The sequence below is a fragment of the Dipodomys spectabilis genome, unplaced genomic scaffold (genome assembly GCF_019054845.1).
Source record: "Dipodomys spectabilis isolate Male_0828 unplaced genomic scaffold, ASM1905484v1 ptg000019l, whole genome shotgun sequence".
Lineage (NCBI taxonomy): Eukaryota > Metazoa > Chordata > Mammalia > Rodentia > Heteromyidae > Dipodomys > Dipodomys spectabilis.
The window spans coordinates 27,738,536-27,759,831 of NW_024870696.1; the positions used below are offsets into that span (position 1 = coordinate 27,738,536).

The window sequence follows — 21,296 nt, forward strand, 5'->3', positions numbered from 1 at the left end:
AATGTGTGCAGGGAACTCTCTGTTTTACCAAAATGAACCTATGATTTAGCCAAGTTTTCTGATTTAGTCCAATAATTTGCATGTTTCAAAACATGTATATAAATATATTAAAAAATAATGAAGCTATGTGTGTTAGACTGTTGGCATCTGTGAGTTATAAATTAACGTTAGCCCAGGAATCTTCACGTCTGACAGGTATCCTGTTGTCTGTCTGAATGTAAAACAATTACATATCCTTGCTTTTGCTTTTTGTTGAACTATCCAGTGACTCAAAGTAAGCCTTGACTTCCTCATATAACAGAGAAACTGGAAAACTAACTTATCTTTCTAGGGTTAGGTAAGGTAACGTTTGTGTAACATACTTGCGGTACTCTTCTAGTAACGATGCTCTTTGTAGCTCAGCAGTAAGGTGCGTGCTGAGCATGCCCACGGCTCTGGGTTCTAGCAGCCTAGAAATGATGATTTCTAAACAAACAAAGGAAAGACGTGTGTGTGAGCGCTGAGCCATCCCATGTGAGGGCAGCCCTTGGCAGCACCAGTCATTCTGCCAGCCCTTTCTGTGTTGGTCAGTTTGTGACGCTGGGTCTTCCTTTGTGTCTGCTCTGGCCTGTGGTCATCTTCTTTGTGCTTCCCTGAGTGGCTGGGGTGAGGGTCCTCGACCAGGCCCCGTCTCTGGTCAAGACGGAGCCTCAGAAACTATTTTCTGCCCACGCTGGCCACAGCTTCCCGCCCCGTCTCCACTCTGAGCCCACAGCTGGGTCAGAGGCTTGCCCCGCCCCACGGTCCTGAGCGGCCTTTGCTTGAGCACCGCACTGTGAGCCTACGGGGGTGAGCACGGAGCCGAATTCGAGGAGAACACTGGGGCTCGGCCTGGGACTGTGTGAACTCGAGCAGGTTACTCAGACGCTCCAAATCTTACAACTGAAAGTGATAAACTGCACCACCGCGTGATGAGAAGCAATGTGTAGAGGCGCGTGGGGTGTACTGCTTCACTGATTCTTGGTTTTAATCTTATTTGCTTTATCTTCGTTCCAGTTGAGCCTGTCAATGTGTGAGAACATGACAGTCCGCCATGCGGCCTCCATTCCCCGCCCTCGCCTGTGGCCAGGCTCCCGTCCACACTCTATTGAGGGGCTGGGAAGGTGGCTCAGTGGTAGAGCACTTGCCTTGCATGCGTAGGCCCTGGGTTCGATTCCTCAGCACCACATAAGCAAAAAGAAAAAAGCCAGAAATGGTGCTGTGGCTCAAGTGGTAGAGCGCTAGCCTTGAGCTGAAGAGCTGAGGGACAGCGCCCAGGCCCAGAGTTCAGGCCCCACGACCGGACCCAAAATAAAAACAAAAAAGAACCCACACTCTCCATTGAGCAGGACAGTGTCAGCCATCCTTCTTCTCTCCATTTGCCGGTTCTTTTTCAACTATACTTCTAACATGAAAACATGGCATCTTGGCCTTGGTTAAAGCGTAGTTGGTGTTTTTTCTTCCCTCCCAGCTGACGTCTCTGAGCTGGTGAGAGGGCGTCAGCCCCCTGTCCTCACGCGCTTACAAACACTCACACGGGTGGTTCAGATTGTCTGGTTTTCTGTATCCATCGCATTCGTAATACCCCGTGTCGGTCCTCATCACAAGTGACTGGCTTTGACTGTGATCTAGAAAACACAGTCTGTGTCTTCCATATCGCAAACTTGCACGTTCATATACACATCGATAGCTACAGACTATTTGAGAAATAGTCAGCTTCTAGCTGGGTGACGGGGGCTCACGCCTGTCACCCTAGCTGCTTGGGAGGCTGAGATCTGAGGATCACAGTTCAAAGCCAGCCTGGGCAGGAGACTCAGTGAGACCCTTATCGCCAATAAACCACCAGAAAACTGGAAGTGGCGCTGTGGCTCAAGTGGTAGAGCGCTCGCCTTTAGCTGAAGAGCTGAGGGACAGCGCCCAGGCCCAGAGTTCAGGCCCCACCACCGACCAAAAAAGAAAAGAAAAAAAACAACTTCTTAGGCCTTAGCACTCAGGACCTTACTAATTTTGTGATTTGGGTGGAAACTAGCTGAGCAGGCCAAGGACAAAAAACAGCGCCCGGCTCTCCACAGGTTTCCTCGCACCTCGGTCCTCTGTGGAGAAAGCTGCTGTCACCTCCCAGAGCCTTTCCTGCCGCAGGCGCCGGGCGGCCGCGCCTGGCCCGGGAGGTTGGCCCCGGAGGTTGGCCCGGGAGGTTGGCCCCGGAGGTTGGCCCCGGAGGTTGGCCCGGGAGGTTGGCCCCGGAGGTTGGCCCCGGAGGTTGGCCCCGGAGGTTGGCGGCCGCTCGGCTGGGGCCGGCTTCCCGGCTTCTCGTTGGTGCGTCTGTGTTACCCCTCAGGGTGGGCGACCTCTCGTGGTCAGATGCACCACGGGTCCCTTTGCCCGGGTAGCGTCCGCGGACCTTGTCCGCAGACTCTGCATGCCCACTCATCCCCAGTTTGCTTGTCTGTGGCGATCTGACAGGTGAAAGACTTCATCAACTCCGAGCTCCTGGCACAGCTGTATTCCTCAGAGGACCAAAACACCCTGATGGAGGAATCCGCGGAGCAGGCCCAGCGCCGGGATGAGATGCTGCGGATGTACCAAGCCCTGAAGGAGGCCCTTATGATCATCGGCGACATCAACACGGCCACCGTGTCCACCCCGGCCCCGCCCCCGGTGGACGACTCGTGGATCCAGCATTCGCGCAGGTAAGGGGGCAGCTCGCACCCGGGTGAGGGGCTCGGAGCGAGGGCCAGATCCACCAACCTCCTTCCAAACACGCAACGCCGGCCCCAAACGCGGGCGCGGCTCTGCGGTCCTGACGTGAACGGCTCAAAGCCACGGGAAGCTTGCAGACACAGAGCTGGCAGAGCGGTGCAGAACCTCTGTGATTGCCAAGAAAAGTGATTTATAGGATAGAAAAGAAAAAAATACACTTGTGCACACGGGGCTGTCGTTTAGAAGAATATCCAGAACTTGTGCCTATCGTTAGCTTCGCAGATGAGCAAGGGGAGAGCTCGCTGTCCACCGTTGCCTCTGAATTCGCGTGAGGGTCCGGGCTGTGGCAGCAAGTCTTTGATAACTCATGGATGATGGATGCAGAAAGAAAGCCAGAGTGGCCGACACAGTGTGTCTTTCTCCTCAGGTCGCCTCCTCCAAGCCCCACAACGCAGAGGAAGCCGGCCCTCAGCGTGTCCCTCACGAGGCCCGCGTCCGGCCGAGGACCCGCGCCCGCCATCCCCTCCCCGGGCCCGCACTCCGGGGCCCCCCCGGTTCCCTTCCGTCCAGGCCCTTTGCCTCCCTTCCCCAACAGCAGCGACTCATTCGGGGCCCCTCCCCAGGTGCCATCCAGGCCCACCAGGGCTCCGCCCAGCGTTCCCAGGTAAGGCCAACGTGGAGATCGGTGGGGTCGGGTCTTGGCTCTCTTCTCCTAGTGCAACAGACAAGGTTTTATTTGCAAACATCTTCCCGTGTTTGCACCTCTCAGTCTGGCAGTGGAGGGAGTGGGACGTGAGGCAGCTGCTGGCCCTGAAGACCAGGGGTCATTTGCTCAGGAAGGCCTCAGGGTTACAGACTGGCACAAGCTAAGTGGGCCCAGGAAACTGAGCCCCACTGATGGCAGTTTGGTGGAATTTGCCGGAGGGCTTTGAAACAAAACAGCCTCTGCTAGGTCATGTTATAGGTCAAGTTCAGGTGCTGAGCTTTGGCATTAACAAAGAGTTCTACAAAACCACTGACAAGGAATTTTATTCATCCGCCCTCTGTCCCATGTCACTCATTTTAATGTAAACACTAAAATCCAGCTGATTAATCTGTAACTTAGACATTTTAATGTAGACATAAGAGCTGCTGGGTATCATCATTGACCTCATCTGAGACAGGTCATTGTACAGGACTGAATTTTCAGTTCTAGTTGTGAGTAATGGAACTTGAACCATACATGCACCGTCTAAAGAGATAGAATGGGGAAAAAAACATAATACTGAAGAAAAAAGTTGTAGAAAAAAAAGAATATGGCAAAACAAAACGAAATGATATGTTACATGAAAATAAAGATATACATGGTAAACTAAAAATAAAAAGAGAGAGAGAGAGAGAGTGAGTATCAGACTTTTTTTTTCCAGTCCTGGGGCTCAGGGCCTGGGCGCTGTCCATGAGCTCTTTGTGCTCTTCTACTTGAGCCACAGCCAGCTTTTTCTGTGTATGTGGTACTGAGGAATCGAACCCAGGGCTTCAGGCAAGCACTCTACCATGGAGCCACCTTCCTAGCCAGTATCAGACATTTTTAAAGGGTAAGATGAGTTCCCCCTCTCAAAATAATGAATTTGAGAAAGAAAGGAAATTAACCACATAAACTTTTTTTTTTTAATTCAGAGAATGGGGATATTTATATGGCCCTTGAAGGAAAACACAACTCTATATGTGCCATAAAGACTAACGTGACCTCACCCTTATATTGGACTGCATACATTTTTATCTTCAAGTTGTTTAGGATAATGAAGAGAAGAGAGGTAGGATCTTACCCTAGTAAACACGGAGTCTTAAGGAATAAATAGCTGAAGAGGGGTGGGGGTGTTAGAATCAGAAAACCTGGGTTAATCCCAGGTTCTGGTCAACTCATTTACCTTTAAAACCAGAGTTGTTCCTCATCGATAAAATAGGGCTGTTGCCAAAATCCTATTAATGAGACACTTGAAAGTTGGATAAACCATAAAGATTCTGTTTGTGAATACTAGATCCTCTAAATCCTGCTTGGGTTTTTAATAGACTTAGCTGAGCAAAATTTCTAGTAATAATAGAACTAGTAAAATCTCTAGCTGGGCACTGGTGGCTCACACCTGTAATCCTAGCTACTCAGGAGGCTGAGATCTGAGGATCCCAGTTCAAAGCCAGCCAGGGCAGGAAGAGAGGCAGGCAGAGAGACTCTTATCTCCAATAAACTTATCTCCACAAAACTGGAAGTGGCGCCGTGGCTCAAGTGGTAGAGTGCTCGCCTTGAGCTGAAGAGCTGAGGGACAGTGCCCAGGCCCAGAGTTCAAGCCCCACGACCGACAAAAAACAAAACAAAACTTTAGTAATAATAGTCATAGCTAGCATTGGTTTAACTCTCAACCCATGTCCCCTCAACTTCGCAAGTAACATTTTGTTTAAAGCTAGCTCCAACAACCCAGGGAGCTAGGTGATTATTCACACTTCACTCACAGACACCAAGATGACGTGCCTTGCCCGGGCCCTGCCGCAGCCCCGGTGGAAGCAGACTTTGCCTGCAGGGCTCGGTCTGTCAGCCACGACGGTGTCGTGTCCTGTGCATTGTCGGCACCCTGGCCTCAACCCCCACAAGTCAGTGTAACCTCTGAAAAACGCCTCGCTGTCACCAGTGCCCCACCCCCAGCAGCATGGCATTGTGAAGGAATTTCTCCTCCACATCACAAACGTGAATTGCACCATCGAAGTTGCTACAGCCAAGATCAAGTTTATTGTTTTAGAAAACCGCAGATTAACTGCACAAGTGTCCACCATGTGCCAGGAAGGTGTGGAAGCCATCAAGGAGAGAGGGGTCTGAGAGTGGGAAGCAGAAGCAGCCTTGAAACCCACCATTTTGTCTGTTTAGCTATGAGAAGGAGCCAGAGCCCCCCAGTGGTACTGTCCTCGGGATGGATGTGCATGTCTTGCCTGCTCCGTTGACTGCTTTATTTCTTGGTTTCAGATAAGCTAGCTTGCCAGTCCCCTGCAGAAAAACCAATTTTCCAGTGCTAACGAGATTCGCTAGGCTGGGCCCAGTTGCCTTTGTCCTTTTGTGTCCTGGGGGAGAAGGCAGGCGGGGTGGGAGCCCGCAGGCCTGGGTGCGGGGCGGTGGTGGCGGGGAGAGCAGAGAGGGGAGCGGCCGAGGGGCCGAGGGGCCAAGCAGGCAGAGGGCACCATCAGTTTTCAGGGGCCAGGGCTGGGGAATTTGTAGAAGAGCAGTTGCACTATTTAAAATCTCTAGAATGCACTCAAGTTAGAACCAGACTTCACTTGATCTGGCCTTGCAAAGAGTCCCAAATTTGAAACAGAAATGAGAGTACCAGAGGAATGCTGGCTGATTTGTGCTGAGCTCTCAGGATTCGGTGCCAGTTCAGCCACTGGGAGGGAAATCCCTGCGGTGGGGGGGGGGGGGGGGGGGGGCGGGGTAGGGGGGTGTCACCTGAGAGAGCCAGATCGGCCCGGGATCCCTGGGCCTACTCAAGCTGAGCTTTAGATGGAGAATTCCGACCACAGAAAGTCTGCTTTTAATAAAAGCCAGAGCAGGAATCTTTACCAAATACAAGCCAGAAATGAGGTTTAAGATTTCAAAAAAAAAAAAGAAGAAAGGAAGGAAAAGAAAGAAAAGGCACTGTGTTCTACTTACACACACACACACACACACACGCACACACACACACATTCTCTTTTTTTCTTCTGTGATGTGCCTTTATCTTTTCTGTTAAAAAAAAAAAAACAACTAGAATAAAAGATTAAAAGCAGGTGAGAGGCCAGATTCTCCACCATCTCCAGGAAAAACAACCGTTCCTTTTCCAAGAAGGAAATTCAGGTTTCCCCCCAAGACCTTTGCTTGCTTAGGGACCTTTCACACTTGTATCTGCAAGCAGAAATTCGGGCTCTGCCATGTCAAGGGTAATCACGGCCCTTTCGCAGACAAGGAACACTGCCACTCGAGTGGGCCTGGGCATTCATCTTTTTCTTCTGAGTACTTCCCAGCTCTGCTAGCAGACTGTATACTTGTGACCCTATTCTAAGACAATCAAAGCCTTTACAATTAGCATCTTCCCCTTTCAAGGGATGAGGATGGAAAAGATGGAGTCGTTTTGGGCTCTGCTTTTCTTAGCTGCTCAAGTTGCTCTTGGTTTATGTAGCAGGAGCCTTTCTGTGAGGGGCAGAAAAACTGTAAACTTCAGGCTTTTTAAATTAATTACACCTGAATGAGGGCGTGGGGGAGGGGCCTCTAGTCCAACTGGACGCACTAGCCTGGCCTGACTCTGCCCTCAGGGAGCTCCGGGCACACGCATCTGCGATCTGTGCATCTGTGCGACATTTTCTATTGTCAGACTTCGGCATTGTCTTCTCCCTGCTGAAATCTGCTCAGTTGCCCTGAAGGGGAGAAACTTAGAAAATCCATCCCAGCCACTTATTTCTGCGTTTAGCAGACACTACCATCTCTTCAGAGCCCTCATCCTCTTAATTGAAGATCTTAATCTGCTTGAGACATTAACTGTAGCGCTGACGTAGCTATTTTCAGTTATAGTTTCTTAAGAGGAGCTAATTGGCAACTCTTGGGCCTGACATGAGCAGAAGAATTCACTGAATCAGAGCATGTTGTTCCTGGCAGCTCGCTCGGGCTTCATGGCACTCATTTGTCTTCTCTCGTCCTCGGGCAAAGCTATTTTGTAATAGTCAAAAGGGAACAGGGCGGGAGGCGGGGTCTCCAGCCAAGAAGGATAAACTTCATATACCTCATCACTCAGTCTTCTGCTCACAGAAAAAAAAAAGGCTGAGCGTTAGAAGTACTTGGCTGTAACCACCCTTTCCCAGTCAATCTGATGGAGTCTTTGAAAAATGCAAAACCAAGTCATTCAAAAGGGGCTCACGCCGGTCACCCTAGCTACTCAGGAGGCTGAGATCTGAGGATCACGGTTCAAAGCCAGCCCGGCAGGAAAGTCCGTGAGACCTCTTATCTCCAATAATCATCTGAAAACCGGAAGTGGCGCTGTGGCTCAAGTGGTAGAGCGCTCGCCTTGAGCTGAAGAGCTGAGGGACAGCGCCCAGGCCCAGAGTTCAGGCCCCACCACCAACAACAGCAGTAACAAAAAAGAGGAGTTAGCTTTTTTACTCCAGTTCATCTATATGATGGAGACCACGAAGCTGGCCCCTTGCAAGGGTCTCTGATGAGCCCCGTAACGGAGCGCAGTCCCCCTCTGTGGATAGCCCCGGCCAGCCCAGGCCCGCCTGGCCATTTCTTTCTCCCTGGGGCCCTCCCCTGCACAGGCACAGGCCCAGCCCCATCTCAATCCACAACCTCAGTCATTTCTGACTAAATCAGCCATGGAGAGATCAGGCCCTCGGGTCTCTTCTCCACACGAAAACAGAAGCCCGTCCGTCTTCGTTTTAGGGGTTGGACCGGTGGTGTGCAGTGTCCTTCTCTTTCACACTGTTCTCGGTGGTGTGGCTGACAGTTGATGCGGACTCCCTCTCACCCAGGTGCAGGGCTCCTTGTCTTGTTTTTCCTCCTGAGTGTCGTGTTGGAGAACGGTCTTTAAGTGTGTCTTTGCATCCTCACATCAAGGTTTGGTGCCACGAAGGATGAAGCCGCTGAGCCCTGAAGTCATGGGCTGTGTGTGCCAGGAAACTAAGCCCCCTGTGTACCCAGGCGGGGCTCAGCCGCTGTCACTCACTCGCCGGACACTCTCTGACTTGCCCCTCCTCCGCCGCCCCTAAGCGATGGCTTCGAACCCCTTAGGAACTCACCTGTGACTGTGGCGTCAGCTCCCAGCTTCCAGCTTGCCTCCCACCCCCTCCTGGAAGAAGGAATAGAAGAATCGAATTAGATACTCTGGCTTGCCAGGGACAGATTTTCTTGTTGGCAACTGGATTTAGAAGTCAAGCAAAAACCTTTTCAGAAGTATAATTGCTAAGAATAGAGACAACTTTTGAGTTGGTCTTTTTGAATGTTAATATTTTAGGCATCTCAAGAGGCAACCAAATTTGTTAGTGAAACAATGTAATTAGTAATTTGTTGCAGATTTAACAGGAGTTGTCATGATACTTAGTATACTTCAGTGAGAATAGAATTTCGGCCACATGCTGTTTACTAAGAAAATATGTCCAATTTAATTTAAGCTTCTCAATTAAAAATCCCATCAAGGGCCCATTCCAGTCCCATGATTCCGGCGGTAACCTAACACTTCACGGAACAGAGTCAATGGCTAATGTCAAAGGTTTTCATTCCTCAGGTCTTGTTTTCCGTCTAGCTTAAGGGGAAGGTAAAATCAGTTTCCTTTTTGTGTCTACCCAATGTGAGTCTACTTTATACAAATATCTCCACCCGCCTCGGCGGAGACAACTGGCAGATGTTTAGGTGAGACCCAGACTCAGAAGACACGTGTTCTCAAGGTCAAAGTTTGGAGACTTTTCGTAGTCTGCTTTTTTCCTCCCTTTTCCTGACTTTCCTACACATGAGATGTAACAAGACACTAAGAGAAAAGTGGAAAATAAGAAAAGATCTACATAAGACACAGCAAAAGCCGGCGGCGGCAGCAGCAAATATATGCTGCTGTTTCCAGCAGCAACTGACATTAAATTATCCAAACACAACTGCTTCCACGTCCCAGGACAGATAATAATAGCAAGCAGCTCTGTCATTGTTCTCTTTGGGGCCCCAAATTAATTGTTAAGCTTCTACCAGTGTGGGGAAGGCTCTCTGTTTTCAGGGTGCCAGCCGTGGCCTGGGTTCTACCTGATTGATGGAGGAAGACAGCCAAGGCAGGAGTCTGGCAAAAGAGCCCCTGGCCAGTGAAAAGAATGCACAGTTAATGGTTATTATTCTTCCTGTGGCTAGTCAGCAGCAAATTGTCACCAGTTGGAATCTGCTGAATATCCCTCTACACAAGTTGATGTAGCTCAAAAACAGGGAGGAAAGCGCTACAGAGGAAGCAGACCCACAGACTTGTAGACACACACGAGCCAGTACTTGGATTTCATTACTGCAATTTTTTATTCCCCTCACTGGAAGAAAAAGAATGGTTTTACAGGGAAACCCTCACACTCAAATCCTCCTTCAATGGTACGCTAGCTAGTCCGTGGCTTCCCGGGCCCTCGGCTGCATCACGCGCAGATCTTATCTCAGAGCAAAGGGTAAGAAGCAGCTTCCCGCGCCCCTCTGTCTCACCAGCCTCTAGGAAACATTGGAAGCAACATTTGCGTCATGCTGATGAAAGTTGGTTATGTCACTAGCAGCTAGGAAATAGACATCAGAGCTGCCTCCAGCTCTGATACCATGCTATGTAAATGCCTGAGAAACGCCACGTTGGGAAAGAGCGGAGGATTTAGCTGAGTGGTTGATGACTTTCTTCCTGCTTGTCATAACTTTATTGCTGCTTATACATCAAATTATAAAATGCCCGACACCGAGATCCTTTAGCTTATTGGTGCCAACATGTTGTACGCATCATCTGGGAACCTCGGAATCCAAACACACATTTTCACCCTTTAGCTGCCAGATGAACTCCATCTGGCTTACCGAGTGTCTGTGCCGACAGGACCTTGCCTTCTGAGTCTGCCAGTGTTTTCAGCGTGGGGTGGGCGCGGCAGGGCGGGCTGAAGGATCCGCGTGGAGGCCACGGCGCTGCTCCCGGCTTTGGGGGAGTCGCTGGCACGCGGCCCCGCGTGGGATCCCTTCGCAGGGCGCGGACGCCATGGCTGCACGCTCTCTTTGCCTTCTGGCTGCTTTTCAGGCCTTAGAGCCACATGACAGGCAAAAACCACAAAGACCAAGTATTCCACATCTTATTTCTAACGATTCCCATGGACATTGAGAGATGCCCACTCGGTTTTACAGTCAGGGTGACCAGTTCCCATGAATCATAGAACGCCTTGCACCGAAGGGCCAGGAAATAATCATCACCAGGCAATTAGCAACACTTCTTAGTGGCTGGTCATGGATGGCAGAGAGATGTCTGCTGAGAGACAGAGCTCCAAGGCTTCATCCAGTTGGCTTGTCCCCCATCGGGAACCGATGTAAACAGAAAATAGCGGAGGTGTAAGCACCCCTCCCCTGCTGTCACAGGAACCCAGTAGGGAGAGGTTAATCTGATGAGCTTTGTAAATAAACCCCACCCATGCGTCCTCTTTCTGCTGGAAAGGGAACAACTAAAACAAAGCTAAACACTAGAGGGCCACAACGGGGCACAGACACCGAGCGCCCCAAGCTCTGGAGATAGCTTTGAAAGCCAAGAGAGGACAAGGCCTTGAGCATGATTTGGAAAACAATCAAATACACCCTTGACCTCTACCACGGAAGCATCACCCGCGTGGATGCTGCTCCTGGGGCACCGTCCTGCAGACTTGTCTTCCAGCTACACACCCAGACCGAGCACTCACTTGCAGAATTTCATTCATCTCAAGGATCACTATCTGCCTCATCTAAACAAGAACTCTTATGGTCGGAGAGGAGAAAGGGATGGGATCTCCAGTGGAAATGTCTCTCTTGAGAATAGGTGTTCTGTGCCGTGAGGATTTTTTTTAACTCAGAATTATTCACCTAGCCAATGTTAGGAGTGAAAATTTCCCCTCAAGAATACCAGTGTTTAAATACTGTGTTCAAGAGCTGACACTGCAAAAATCATAAGGAAATTTTTTTAATTTTTTTAAACCACTAGAATTTATTTCTGCCTCTCAGTAGAGTTGGAAAATATTTTAATAAGTAAAATAATAAAACTTCATGGGAAGCAGGTTATATAGGATCTTAATTATTGCCTCTTGGTGTGGAAAAATTAAGGAAACATTAATGAATGTGTTAACTAGAGAAACCATTGCAAGAGTTTCCCTCCACAGACCTAAGCTTAACGTCCGATTAAAATCCATGCTCCACAAAGCATTTGCATGAACTCATGGGTTTAGCTCTAACAATAGTGACACTCCAAACCACCTGGGCCTCGTCCAGAGACCCCATCAACTTATTTCAGTGCTCACAGCTCAGTGTAGAAATCCATATTCAGGTTTTCGCTACCATCGCTCATGTGTGTTTTCTATTTCCAATGCTCTAAATTACTCCATCACCATCTTAACCTTTGATGCCTGAAAGCCAGTAATATATTGAACACTCGTTGTAAAGCACAGTGTCTTTGAACAAATACATTGGAAGAGTATTTCTCACTCTTGCTTAAAACTTGAGTGTGTGATTAATTGCATAGACTTCCTTCTCTTCCATCCAGCCCAGGGCCTTCTGGCAGGGGTCTCTTTGGCGTTGTGGTTGACGCGGTCTGCCAGGTGGCAGGGCGACGTCTTGTCAGCAACCATTGCAGCTACATTGTTCCAAAGTCCCTTTTCCTGCCAGCAAGGAGTTTCAGTAAGATACTCTAGAGAGCCATTAACAAAACCCTCTGCCCTTCACAAAGGCCGTCGCTGTTACCATAGACCATTTGCAGCTTTCAGTTCAAATGTTACTCAGTTTGCATTTCTACCTTCCCCCCCCCCCCCCCCCCCCCGTATGTGTTTCAAACCACTCATTAAAGTTCAAGTACATTTTCAGATGTGAAACTATGAACTTAGAAAAATCACTATGGCCTCCGGGTCAGGAAGCAATGTTGATTCAGAAAAGCAAGATTCTAGAACATTCCTCGGTGCAGCGTCCTTGCACCTTGCTCCGTGGCCCTCTGCCTCTGACTCCCTTTCCTCTCGGCCAGTCACTTGTGGCCGGCACCTGCCTTCTGTCTGAGCCGGCCGCCGGCAGCACGAGGCAATGGGCAGAAGGAAGCGTTCTGCTTCGTGGGCCTCGTCCACATACATCATTATTCAAACAGTGCCGTGGGGGGGAGAGCCCTGGCGACCCCTTGTCTAACCTTCTTGCGGGAGTCTGCAGGGACAAAACTGTAAACTTTTTAGATCCTTCTGGAATGGAAATATAAATGGTATCTGCAGTGGTCTGGTCTTTCAAAACTGTTCCCAGGCCCTGTGATGTGTGTGGAATGGGACCCTGGCTTTTAGAAGCCTCTCGGCTTCCCCTTCTCCAAGGCCAGCTTCACTGTGGTGCTTCGGTCATGTTTTCCTAAGAGTGTGTTTGGCGAGCGGTTTCTCTGGGAGGACGCTGTCCTTGTAAGACACATGGTTTCCATAGATCCTCCGTCTAGACGGGCTGTGTTTAGTGACTCCGGGTCTGAACCAGTCGAGTTTTAAACGTTTCTACGGGGAGCGGGTATAAAAATTTCAAATGTGGGCAAGCCATTCAGGTGTCAACGAAAAGCTTGACTTCTTATTGGCAGAGGATGAAAAGGGATTGCGTGAAATTCTCCCTCAGGTCAGCCACGCGGCCGCCTGCGTGCCCAGCACGCATCTCCCGTCTCCCCTTCTCCCGTGCGAGCCTTCCCCCTCCCCCTTGCCCCCCCTTTCCCCTTCCCCCAGGAGAGGCGCACCCCGCACCCGGGCCTGACAGCCACGCTAAACTCATCTAGCCCCACTGTTTTCCTGACTCAGCCCTTTGTGTTGCAGTTGTGTGTGTGTGTGTGTGTGTGTGTGTGTGTGTGTGTGTGTGTGTGTGTTAGAAAGCTCTAATCCATTCTGCAGACTCTCTACATGACCCAGGGGACCTATGATTTCTTGCCCTTTTAGCACCAAGTTTTACAAACACAGCATTTCTCTCATTAAAAAAAAAACAAAAAAGCAGACAGCAGCGGCGGCCGCAGAGTCAGAGGCCGAGTCTGCGCGGCTGGGAGCCGCCCTGGCCTCCCCCCCACCCCCAGCCCCCGCCACGGCCTCCCCCCCCCCCCCCGCCACGGCCTCCCCCCCCCCCCACGGACACGCCATTCCAAAGTGTGGTTTTTGCGCCAGTGTGAAAGACTCATTTAGAAACAATGGTCCTTTCTGAGGGGAAGAATGACCTCTGGGCTCACCGGCAGTCGGCCTTCTCTTCCCCTCTGTTGTGAGAGTCTGTGGACTCAGCCGGACGCTGCGTCCCACTGGTGAGACGCGAGGCCGCAGCCCGGGCCCCCCCGCCCCCCCCCCCCCCCCCCCCCCCCGCCGTGTGTCAGTCACCCACGCAGCCGCGGGCTTGCTCTCTGGCAGCAGTTTCTGTGTGCGCGCTTTCCGCGCTTTCCCTCTTTGGCCCTGGCTGTAAGGCATGTCAGAGCTCCTCCTGCTGGAATTCTTGGGCGGACTGTGATTACTTCTTTGTCTCCATTTTTGCCACTTGGACTCAGTGCCAGCTACCACGTGGTGGTTTAAAACCGACTGGCCAGCCACCAGGTCAGGCGGGAGATGCTGCCAGCACAGAGTCCCAGCCCCTTCCAGGCCCACATGCTCTCTCCCTTAGGGTTAAGACGGTTCTTAAGAGGGGAAACCTGCCCCGTTCCCATCTGTGTTTCTGATCCATAGCCTCCTTCTCTGAGGAGAGGTGTGAAGTCCCGGCCTTCTGGAGCAGGCATGTCAGCCTGGCCTCCCCCTGACTCAGATGAGCAGGACTGGACCGCCCGACGCGGAGCTCGGTCATTCCCAGCACCTCCTTCCTCCTCCCTTTCCTGAAGCCTGGGGTTGGAGGGGGGGGGGGGCAGCAGCGAAGGATGGAAGGGGATCTAAAAACGTTCCACGCGTGGCTTGCGGTCCACAGGAGCAGACTTCTGTGGCATGGACGGACGGAGGGGGAAGGGGACAAAGAAGAGACAGACAAGCAAAGGAGGGCAGGGAGGACAGAGGGAGGGAAGGAAATTAGTGGAGGGACGCCGCTCAACTCCAGCCATGTGCTCAGAAGCACTGGAGAACCCGCGCTTTGCCTGTCTATACAGTTTTCTCACACTGTCTTTTTTTTTTTTTAATGCTGGTACTAGGTCTTGAACGCAGGGCCTTGTGCTCTTGCTTAACTTGTTCATTCAAGGCTGGCTCTCTACCACTTGAACCATGCTTCCACTTCAAGCTTTTTGCTGGGCAATTGAAAATAAGAGTCTCATGGACTTTTCTTCCCAGGCTGACCTCAAACCAGCATCAGATCTGAGCCTCTTGAGTAGTTAGGATTACAGGTGCAAAGCACCGGCTCCCAGCCTTCCTGTGTGCATCTTACCTTCCCCTTCTTATTTTTTAATTCCTTCTCCTCAGCATCTCTGATGATCAGTGATATAGTGCAGAGATCAAACCATAAAAAAAAAATTGATCTCAAAAGTAATGCCTGTAACTTATCTGTTTTATGACTTCTTTAGGCTTAGCAAAGGAATAAGACAAAGATCTTTTTCTTTCTTTTTGGCTTTCCTTTGCACACAGTCTTTCCTATTCCTGAAGTGCTCGTCTGCTCTACTTTCTCTGTTGTCTGGGAGTCTGCTGACTTCCCCAGCCTCCTTCCAACTCCAGACAAGGTCTCCAAGTACCCCTGCCACCCCAGAAGCATAACCCAGTCCCCGCTGAGAGCTGCCCGGTCCCCGGTCACCTGTCTCCGTGGCTACCATGCATCCTAATGGACAAAGATTATCTTTAATTCTTAATGCAATGCCTTGTGCAAACATGGGGTTATCGAGAGAAAGTACACACAATGAGTTCACTTCATCAGACTCGGAATTAGCCCCAAACAGTGCACTTTACCAACCAATGTAAACACACTTTCCCATTCTCGTCTATAAAATTATTGTCATAATGTATTCACTGAACAGAGACAATTGTGGATATAGTGGTACAATACCTGTGGGGGAAATCTGTCAGATGTTTAAAATAACGTAAAGAAAACGTGATAGAGGGGGCTGGGAAGGTGGCTCAGTGGCAGAGTGCTCTCCTAGCATGCATTAGTTCCTCAGCACCACATACACAGAAAAGGCCAGAAGTGGTGCCGTGGCTCAAGTGGTAGAACACTAGCCTTGAGCAAAAGCTCAGGGACAGTGCCCAGGCCCTGGGTTCAAGGCCCATGACTGGCATAAAAGAAAGAAAGAAAAGAAAAAGAAAAAGAAAGAAAGTGTGATAGACTACAAATTATCTTGAAGACTAAAATTATATAAGATATTACATGCTTGGATCAAATAAAAATTGTAGATGATTTTCTCCATATGTTCTTATTTCAAATTCTATGAATTAATTCATACTTTCCTAATGCTATGCATTATAAAATCATGGGTTCATTCTTACAGAGGAAAGACATGCCAGTTCTAATATGTACCAAGGATCATATCCCTTTAAATAGACTCCAAGTCTTATATTCTTTCCAACATCTGCTGCAAACTCTCCTCAGACAGCCTGGACTTGGACAGGATTCTTGAAGCCACAAAAGGCCAGAAACACTGAATATACCCTGCAGTATTTTTGGTCATGAATTGTACATTATGGCCTTCCATGTGGATTAAAAACATTTTTCTGAACTTAGCATCATGCCCTCTAGATACATACAATTTATTGAATAATTGCTCAAAATAAGAAGCAAATTACAAAGACAATGCTGAAATCTAAAATACTGTATCTCATAACTCCCTTGTTTTCTTAAGAGTAGACATGCAAAAGAGGAGCAGAGGTCCCGGCTCAGTTTATCCAGAGGTGCCCCTGCGGGGTGGCCCTGGGGTCCCTTCGCTCCATGCACCACAGACCCCCTGCCCGGGGCACTGCCCGGTGCTGCTGTGGACAGGCAGGGTGTCAGTTCCCAGGAGGCTGGGCATTTGTCCCCAGTGATGTCTGACTAGACATCCACACCTCAGATTTGCAAAGAATGTGAGAATTAAGAGGATCATGGAGAAGATACTTTAGTTCCTAACACTTGGGAAACTGTTCTCATTTCTTCCTCTTTCTTTGTCTGTTTTCTAAGAAATGGACCAGATAGATCTAAAATGAGGGATGCACCTTTCTTCTAGTGGTTCATCTGACAAAACTTGTCATAGGAAGGGGGCATTATCAACTAGATTAAAAAGCTGAGCAACTTGGCATCAGATGCTCGTAGCTCCTTGAAACGGGACATGAGTCACTTTCCCATAATCTGAAATATAAGAAATCTTTTGAGACAACTGTCTTTGACAGCTTCAATTATGTTTTTTGCTGTTTTGTTTTGTTTTTGGTTGGTTGTGGGGCCTGAACTCTGGGCCTGGGCGCTGTCCCTCAGCTCTTCAGCTCAAGGCTAGCGCTCTACCACTTGAGCCACAGTGCCACTTCTGGCTTTTTCTGGCCTATGTGGTGCTGAGGAATCGAACCCAGGCCTCATGCATACGAGGTGAGCACTCTACCACTGAGCCACCCTCCAAGCCCTTCATAAACCCTACTTATGTTTTGTAAGTAGAGCATTTTTCATACTGAAGCAACCCTGGGCATTCCCTTTTTGTCTGTACAGCGCTCCGCTCTGTCACCTCTGCAAGTGTCAGCCCAGATTTGGTTTAATTTGGGTCTCCTACATTGAATTTTACACTTGCTTTCTCTAAAGATGAGAATTTAAAGTGCATATTTAAAAAATAAAATGCATATTTTGTCTATACCATTTCATAAACAAATACAAACCTCCCTAAACAAAAGGTTGCTTTGCTGCTTGTGACTCACAAGAAACCTACAGTACTGTAGTATCTTGGTATCTACAACACGACCTGTGCTTAATTCTAACCCCCAAGAGACACCCGTGGGCATCTATGGCCAGTGCTTCAACCTGCACAGATTCTGCTCTAGCATTTTCTTTTTCAGTCTTACTTTGTCTGTCTTGCAAGTGACTTAACTTCCTAACAAGTCAGAGTTCAGATCGTTGGCTTTGCCCCAGAGCCTCGGGCCTCAGAGCATGGTTGTAGGACCAGCACATGGGTGTCATCTGACACTTAGAGCAATGTCTGGCTCCATCAGCAACTCCGGACGGCGCCTAGAAACATGTTTACACAAGCCCCGCCCACCCCGGGCATTGTGCAAGGTGCAATTGGGGAGCCCTTGCTCAGACCCTAACACTATCACTACCCCGAAGAGCACATGCTGGCCTGGGAATCACAGACTCTTGGTAGGGAAGGAAAGAGACCGACTCAGTCTCGCCTCCCATCCCAAGCTAAGGAGGAAGGAAGGCAAAGGCAGAAAGGTCAAGCCATGTGCGAAACCCATACCATGCAGAATTTCCTAGACCCACCCCTCAAGCTGATAGAGCTCACCCCATGAGCGCTCAAGACCAGCTAGCTCAGAGAATGGATGAAACTGTCACTGTTCTAGCCTTAAAAGAGAGCTAGCGGGAGGAGAGAAGCAGCGATGCGCGACGCCTCCTGTCTTATCAGGAAGCCGCGCTGCCTCCTGAGCCACCCACTGCGGCACAGGCCACTTTCCCACTCACCCACTCATTGTCCAGAGGGCGGGTAAAGGCCCGTCCCTGCAGCTACGAGCAGTTTCAGTGCCACATCTCTCCCTTTGATTTGGAAGCAGAAACGCGGCTCTTCTGTCATAACCATAAGCCTCCCACACACCACATAGTGTTTCAATAACTACTAAATGATACAAGATGCTCCATTTCAATATAATGGATTATTTAATGAAGCCCATCGCTAAACAAAGCAACTGAGGAAAATTTGGTACAAAACAAATAGCTTTGCTTTGCCCAAAACAAACTGTCTTGTGAGGTGAATTTCTTTGGAAACCCTTGGGATGAGTTAGGACCTAGACCAATGAAATGACCTGGAACAGTCCACCTTAAATGTGTTTCTGGTGTTGGAGTTGGCAAACATCTTAGCCTTGCTTATTAAGAAACCCTGAACAATGGGCTGGGAAGGTGGCTCAGTGGTAGAGCGCTTGCCTTGCATGCATGAGGCCCTGGGTTCGATTCCTCAGCACCACATAAGCAAAAAGAAAAAAGCTGGAAGTGGCGCTGTGGCTCAAGTGGTAGAGCGCTAGCCTTGAGCTGAAACGCTGAGGAACAGCGCCCAGGCCCAGAGTTCAGGCCCCACGACCCGACCCAAAAACAAAACAAAAAAGAAACCCTGAACAAGTTAATACTTCTCTTGAATTTCTCTCTAGTAGAGTTCCTCATGCAGATCACTGTTTTTATTCTTCCAGAAATAAAATAATGCTCATTCCTTCCAGAGGAGTTGCCAGAGGACTCTTTTAAGATTTTTAGTGATCATATAAGTACACAGATAAGGTCTTCTAACCCGGAACTGCGCATATGTCAAAGATGTCTTAACCATTTGGAAATGTTATTTTTATTTACTCGCGCACCACAGCACTACCAGTGCTTTTTCAGTGCCAGGCCCAAAGGATGTCTTCTTCGAGGCCCCGTGCGCTTCAGTTCTCCTGATTTATGTATTTGGGGAAAATACTCTGAGCCAAAGATCAGGTTAAGTTCTGGGGTATGGTGGTGGAGAACCGACCACAGCGCTGACCCGCAGCAGACAGCTGGCCTTCCGATCCCTTCCCTCGCCGTGCTCTGCCGCTGTCCCTCCCCAACCCAGCAACATGGCCCAGGGATTGAAGAGGTCAGGGAGTATTCGCTGATTTCCGTTTCTCCCTTCCTCATCCCTACCACCAGCTACTTCCCTCTAGCTCTCATTATTTAAGGTCTAGTCTTGTCCACTCACTATCGATCTAGATCCTCTTATCATTGATTCCAGTGTTTGTAGGCCACACTGCAGATCGCTGCCCTTTCTTTAACCACACTACTTGGAGTTTTTGAGCATCTCAGACAATACTCCTGGAAGTCATAGGATCTTGCTCCATTGTCCTGGTTAAAAGGCAGAGCTACAGCTTCAAGCACAGCACAGCAAGTCCAAGGCCACCGCTTGTGCGTGGTTGTGGGGCTGCGCTCACCCGCCACCCAAACTCACTCAAAGCCGATTAAGATCGGTCCTTCCACAGTGCATTGCGCGAAACCTAGGTGCCCTCTCCCTGAGTCTCCTCATGTAAGAAAGCCGAGCCTGAAGAACCAAGCCTAGCAAGGCGTAGTGGGCTAGTGAACTACAATCCAACCTCTAGGCCACAGGGATTCGACTTTGAAGCATTTCCTAAGTTTCTTCTTCTACTTTTCTTGTTCATCCAAGTTGGTCAACTCAGTGCTTCTAAACAGAAAATTCTATGACATGAGAGTAATATCTGGGAGGAGTCTTTTGAAAAAAAAAAAAACTGGAGAGTCTTGTTAAAAAGGAAGATTTCTATTTGTGGAATCTATTGCATTATTCCCAAGATACTGCCTGTGACGTGTGGTGTGCACACGCACACACAATCTCACCTGCTGGGGGAAACACGGGAGTTCAAGGAGTATTCTCGGGTAATGTTGAAATTCTCAAGTAGCGTGACGCTGAGTGATCTGGAGTTCATCCACGAGCATGAGCATCACTGCCCACCAGAGAGTGGTCACGATGAGCGCCGCTAGCACTGCAGCCACAATGCAGCAGTACAGCCAGCGCTGCAGCTCCCACCCAGCCTGCTCACACTCCTGGAGAACTCTGAAGAGCCTGGGTTTGTCATTGTCCAGTGCTCTACAGATCAGCAGCAAAGTACAGACGAGATTGGCGAGTGCCGCTGCTTAGTGCAGCGGGAGGCACCACCGACGCTGGACACAGAGAGGAGGGCACGCCCGGGGAGACGTTGCAGAGGAGCGACTCAAACGCCATTGTTGCCTCAGACTTGCTGGAGAGGGTAAAGCACAAGGGCTGTGCTCTGCCACCACGTCTGCGCACTACACCCCCAGCGCCCTCCACATGACCCTACTCTGTGTGAGCACTGGGAGCGAGCACCTGGCTTTGGAGGCAGATTCCCCGAGCGTCGGGTGGGTGAGAGGCGAGGCGCTGAGGTCAGGCAGTTGCCCTCTTGCTGTCCTGAGTCGCATGAGCATGCGCACGGTGGCCCAATGTCAGTGTCCTGGGGACAGTTCTGTGCTGTTCTGCGTGGGTTTTGACCTGTCTCTCTCTCTCCTCTTTCTAGCCGGAGACCACCCCCATCACCAACTCGTCCCACTATAATCCGCCCGCTAGAGTCCTCCTTGTTAGACTAAAATGAAGTGCCTGGTGTCCAACTAATCACTAATGAGTTAATGTGAACGCAGCACACTGGCAACCATTGCTGCACACCATGAGTAGCCGCATTGTGGACATCGGTAGGCAAGTAACCAGTTTTACTAATGCATTCATCTCTCATGCTCATGGCTCATGGTCTGTCAGACCTGTAGGGGCTGACCCTTGAAAACCACTGCCCCCAGAGAGGCTTCCTGTGTCGTTCTGCCTGAGGTAGGTGTGGAGCGCAGCCCTGCGTTTGGGTTCCATTTGCCTACCCTGACCTATGTTTGAGATGACTTTGGCCAAGCGTTGCTGCAGATCCTTCAGGAAGGAGCTCCTAACAGAGATGAGATCATGAACATAGAGCTAATCCATACGTATTTTTCTCCTACATAGTTTAGGATGGCAACTACTCCATAATTCCATAGTTAGCTCCTGTCCTAGCTCCTGTCCTTCCTTATGTTCATAAGACTAGTAGGAAGTGATTTCTTTAGAGGAGGATTCCTTAAGTATACAACTTTCCCGGAAGCACAAGGTAGCTTGCAAAGGGAAAAATCTGCATGGTGTGCTCTAGAGAACTTCCCACACCAGTGCACGTTGCTTCTTGCTAAAAGCATATGTAACAATGAGTTACGTTGTTTAAGAAAACAAGTC

At 49.6% G+C, this 21,296-nt stretch overlaps 1 protein-coding gene across 5 annotated transcripts in view; it reads left to right on the forward strand.

Annotated features, from left to right (window-relative positions):
• Dnm3 (dynamin 3) overlaps positions 1-21,296 on the forward strand; it is a 448,226-nt gene that overhangs the window by 417,525 nt on the left and 9,405 nt on the right. For 2 of the 5 annotated variants that reach the window (XM_042674269.1, XM_042674270.1), the window contains 3 exons: positions 2,482-2,708; positions 3,146-3,382; positions 20,572-20,765. In XM_042674269.1, coding sequence (XP_042530203.1) covers positions 2,482-2,708; positions 3,146-3,382; positions 20,572-20,641 — 534 coding nt within the window. In that variant the 3' untranslated portion in view covers positions 20,642-20,765. Of the gene's footprint in view, positions 1-2,481; positions 2,709-3,145; positions 3,383-8,320; positions 8,358-20,571; positions 20,766-21,296 lie in introns of those variants that run through there. The other 3 variants (XM_042674266.1, XM_042674267.1, XM_042674268.1) reach the window with 2 other exon arrangements.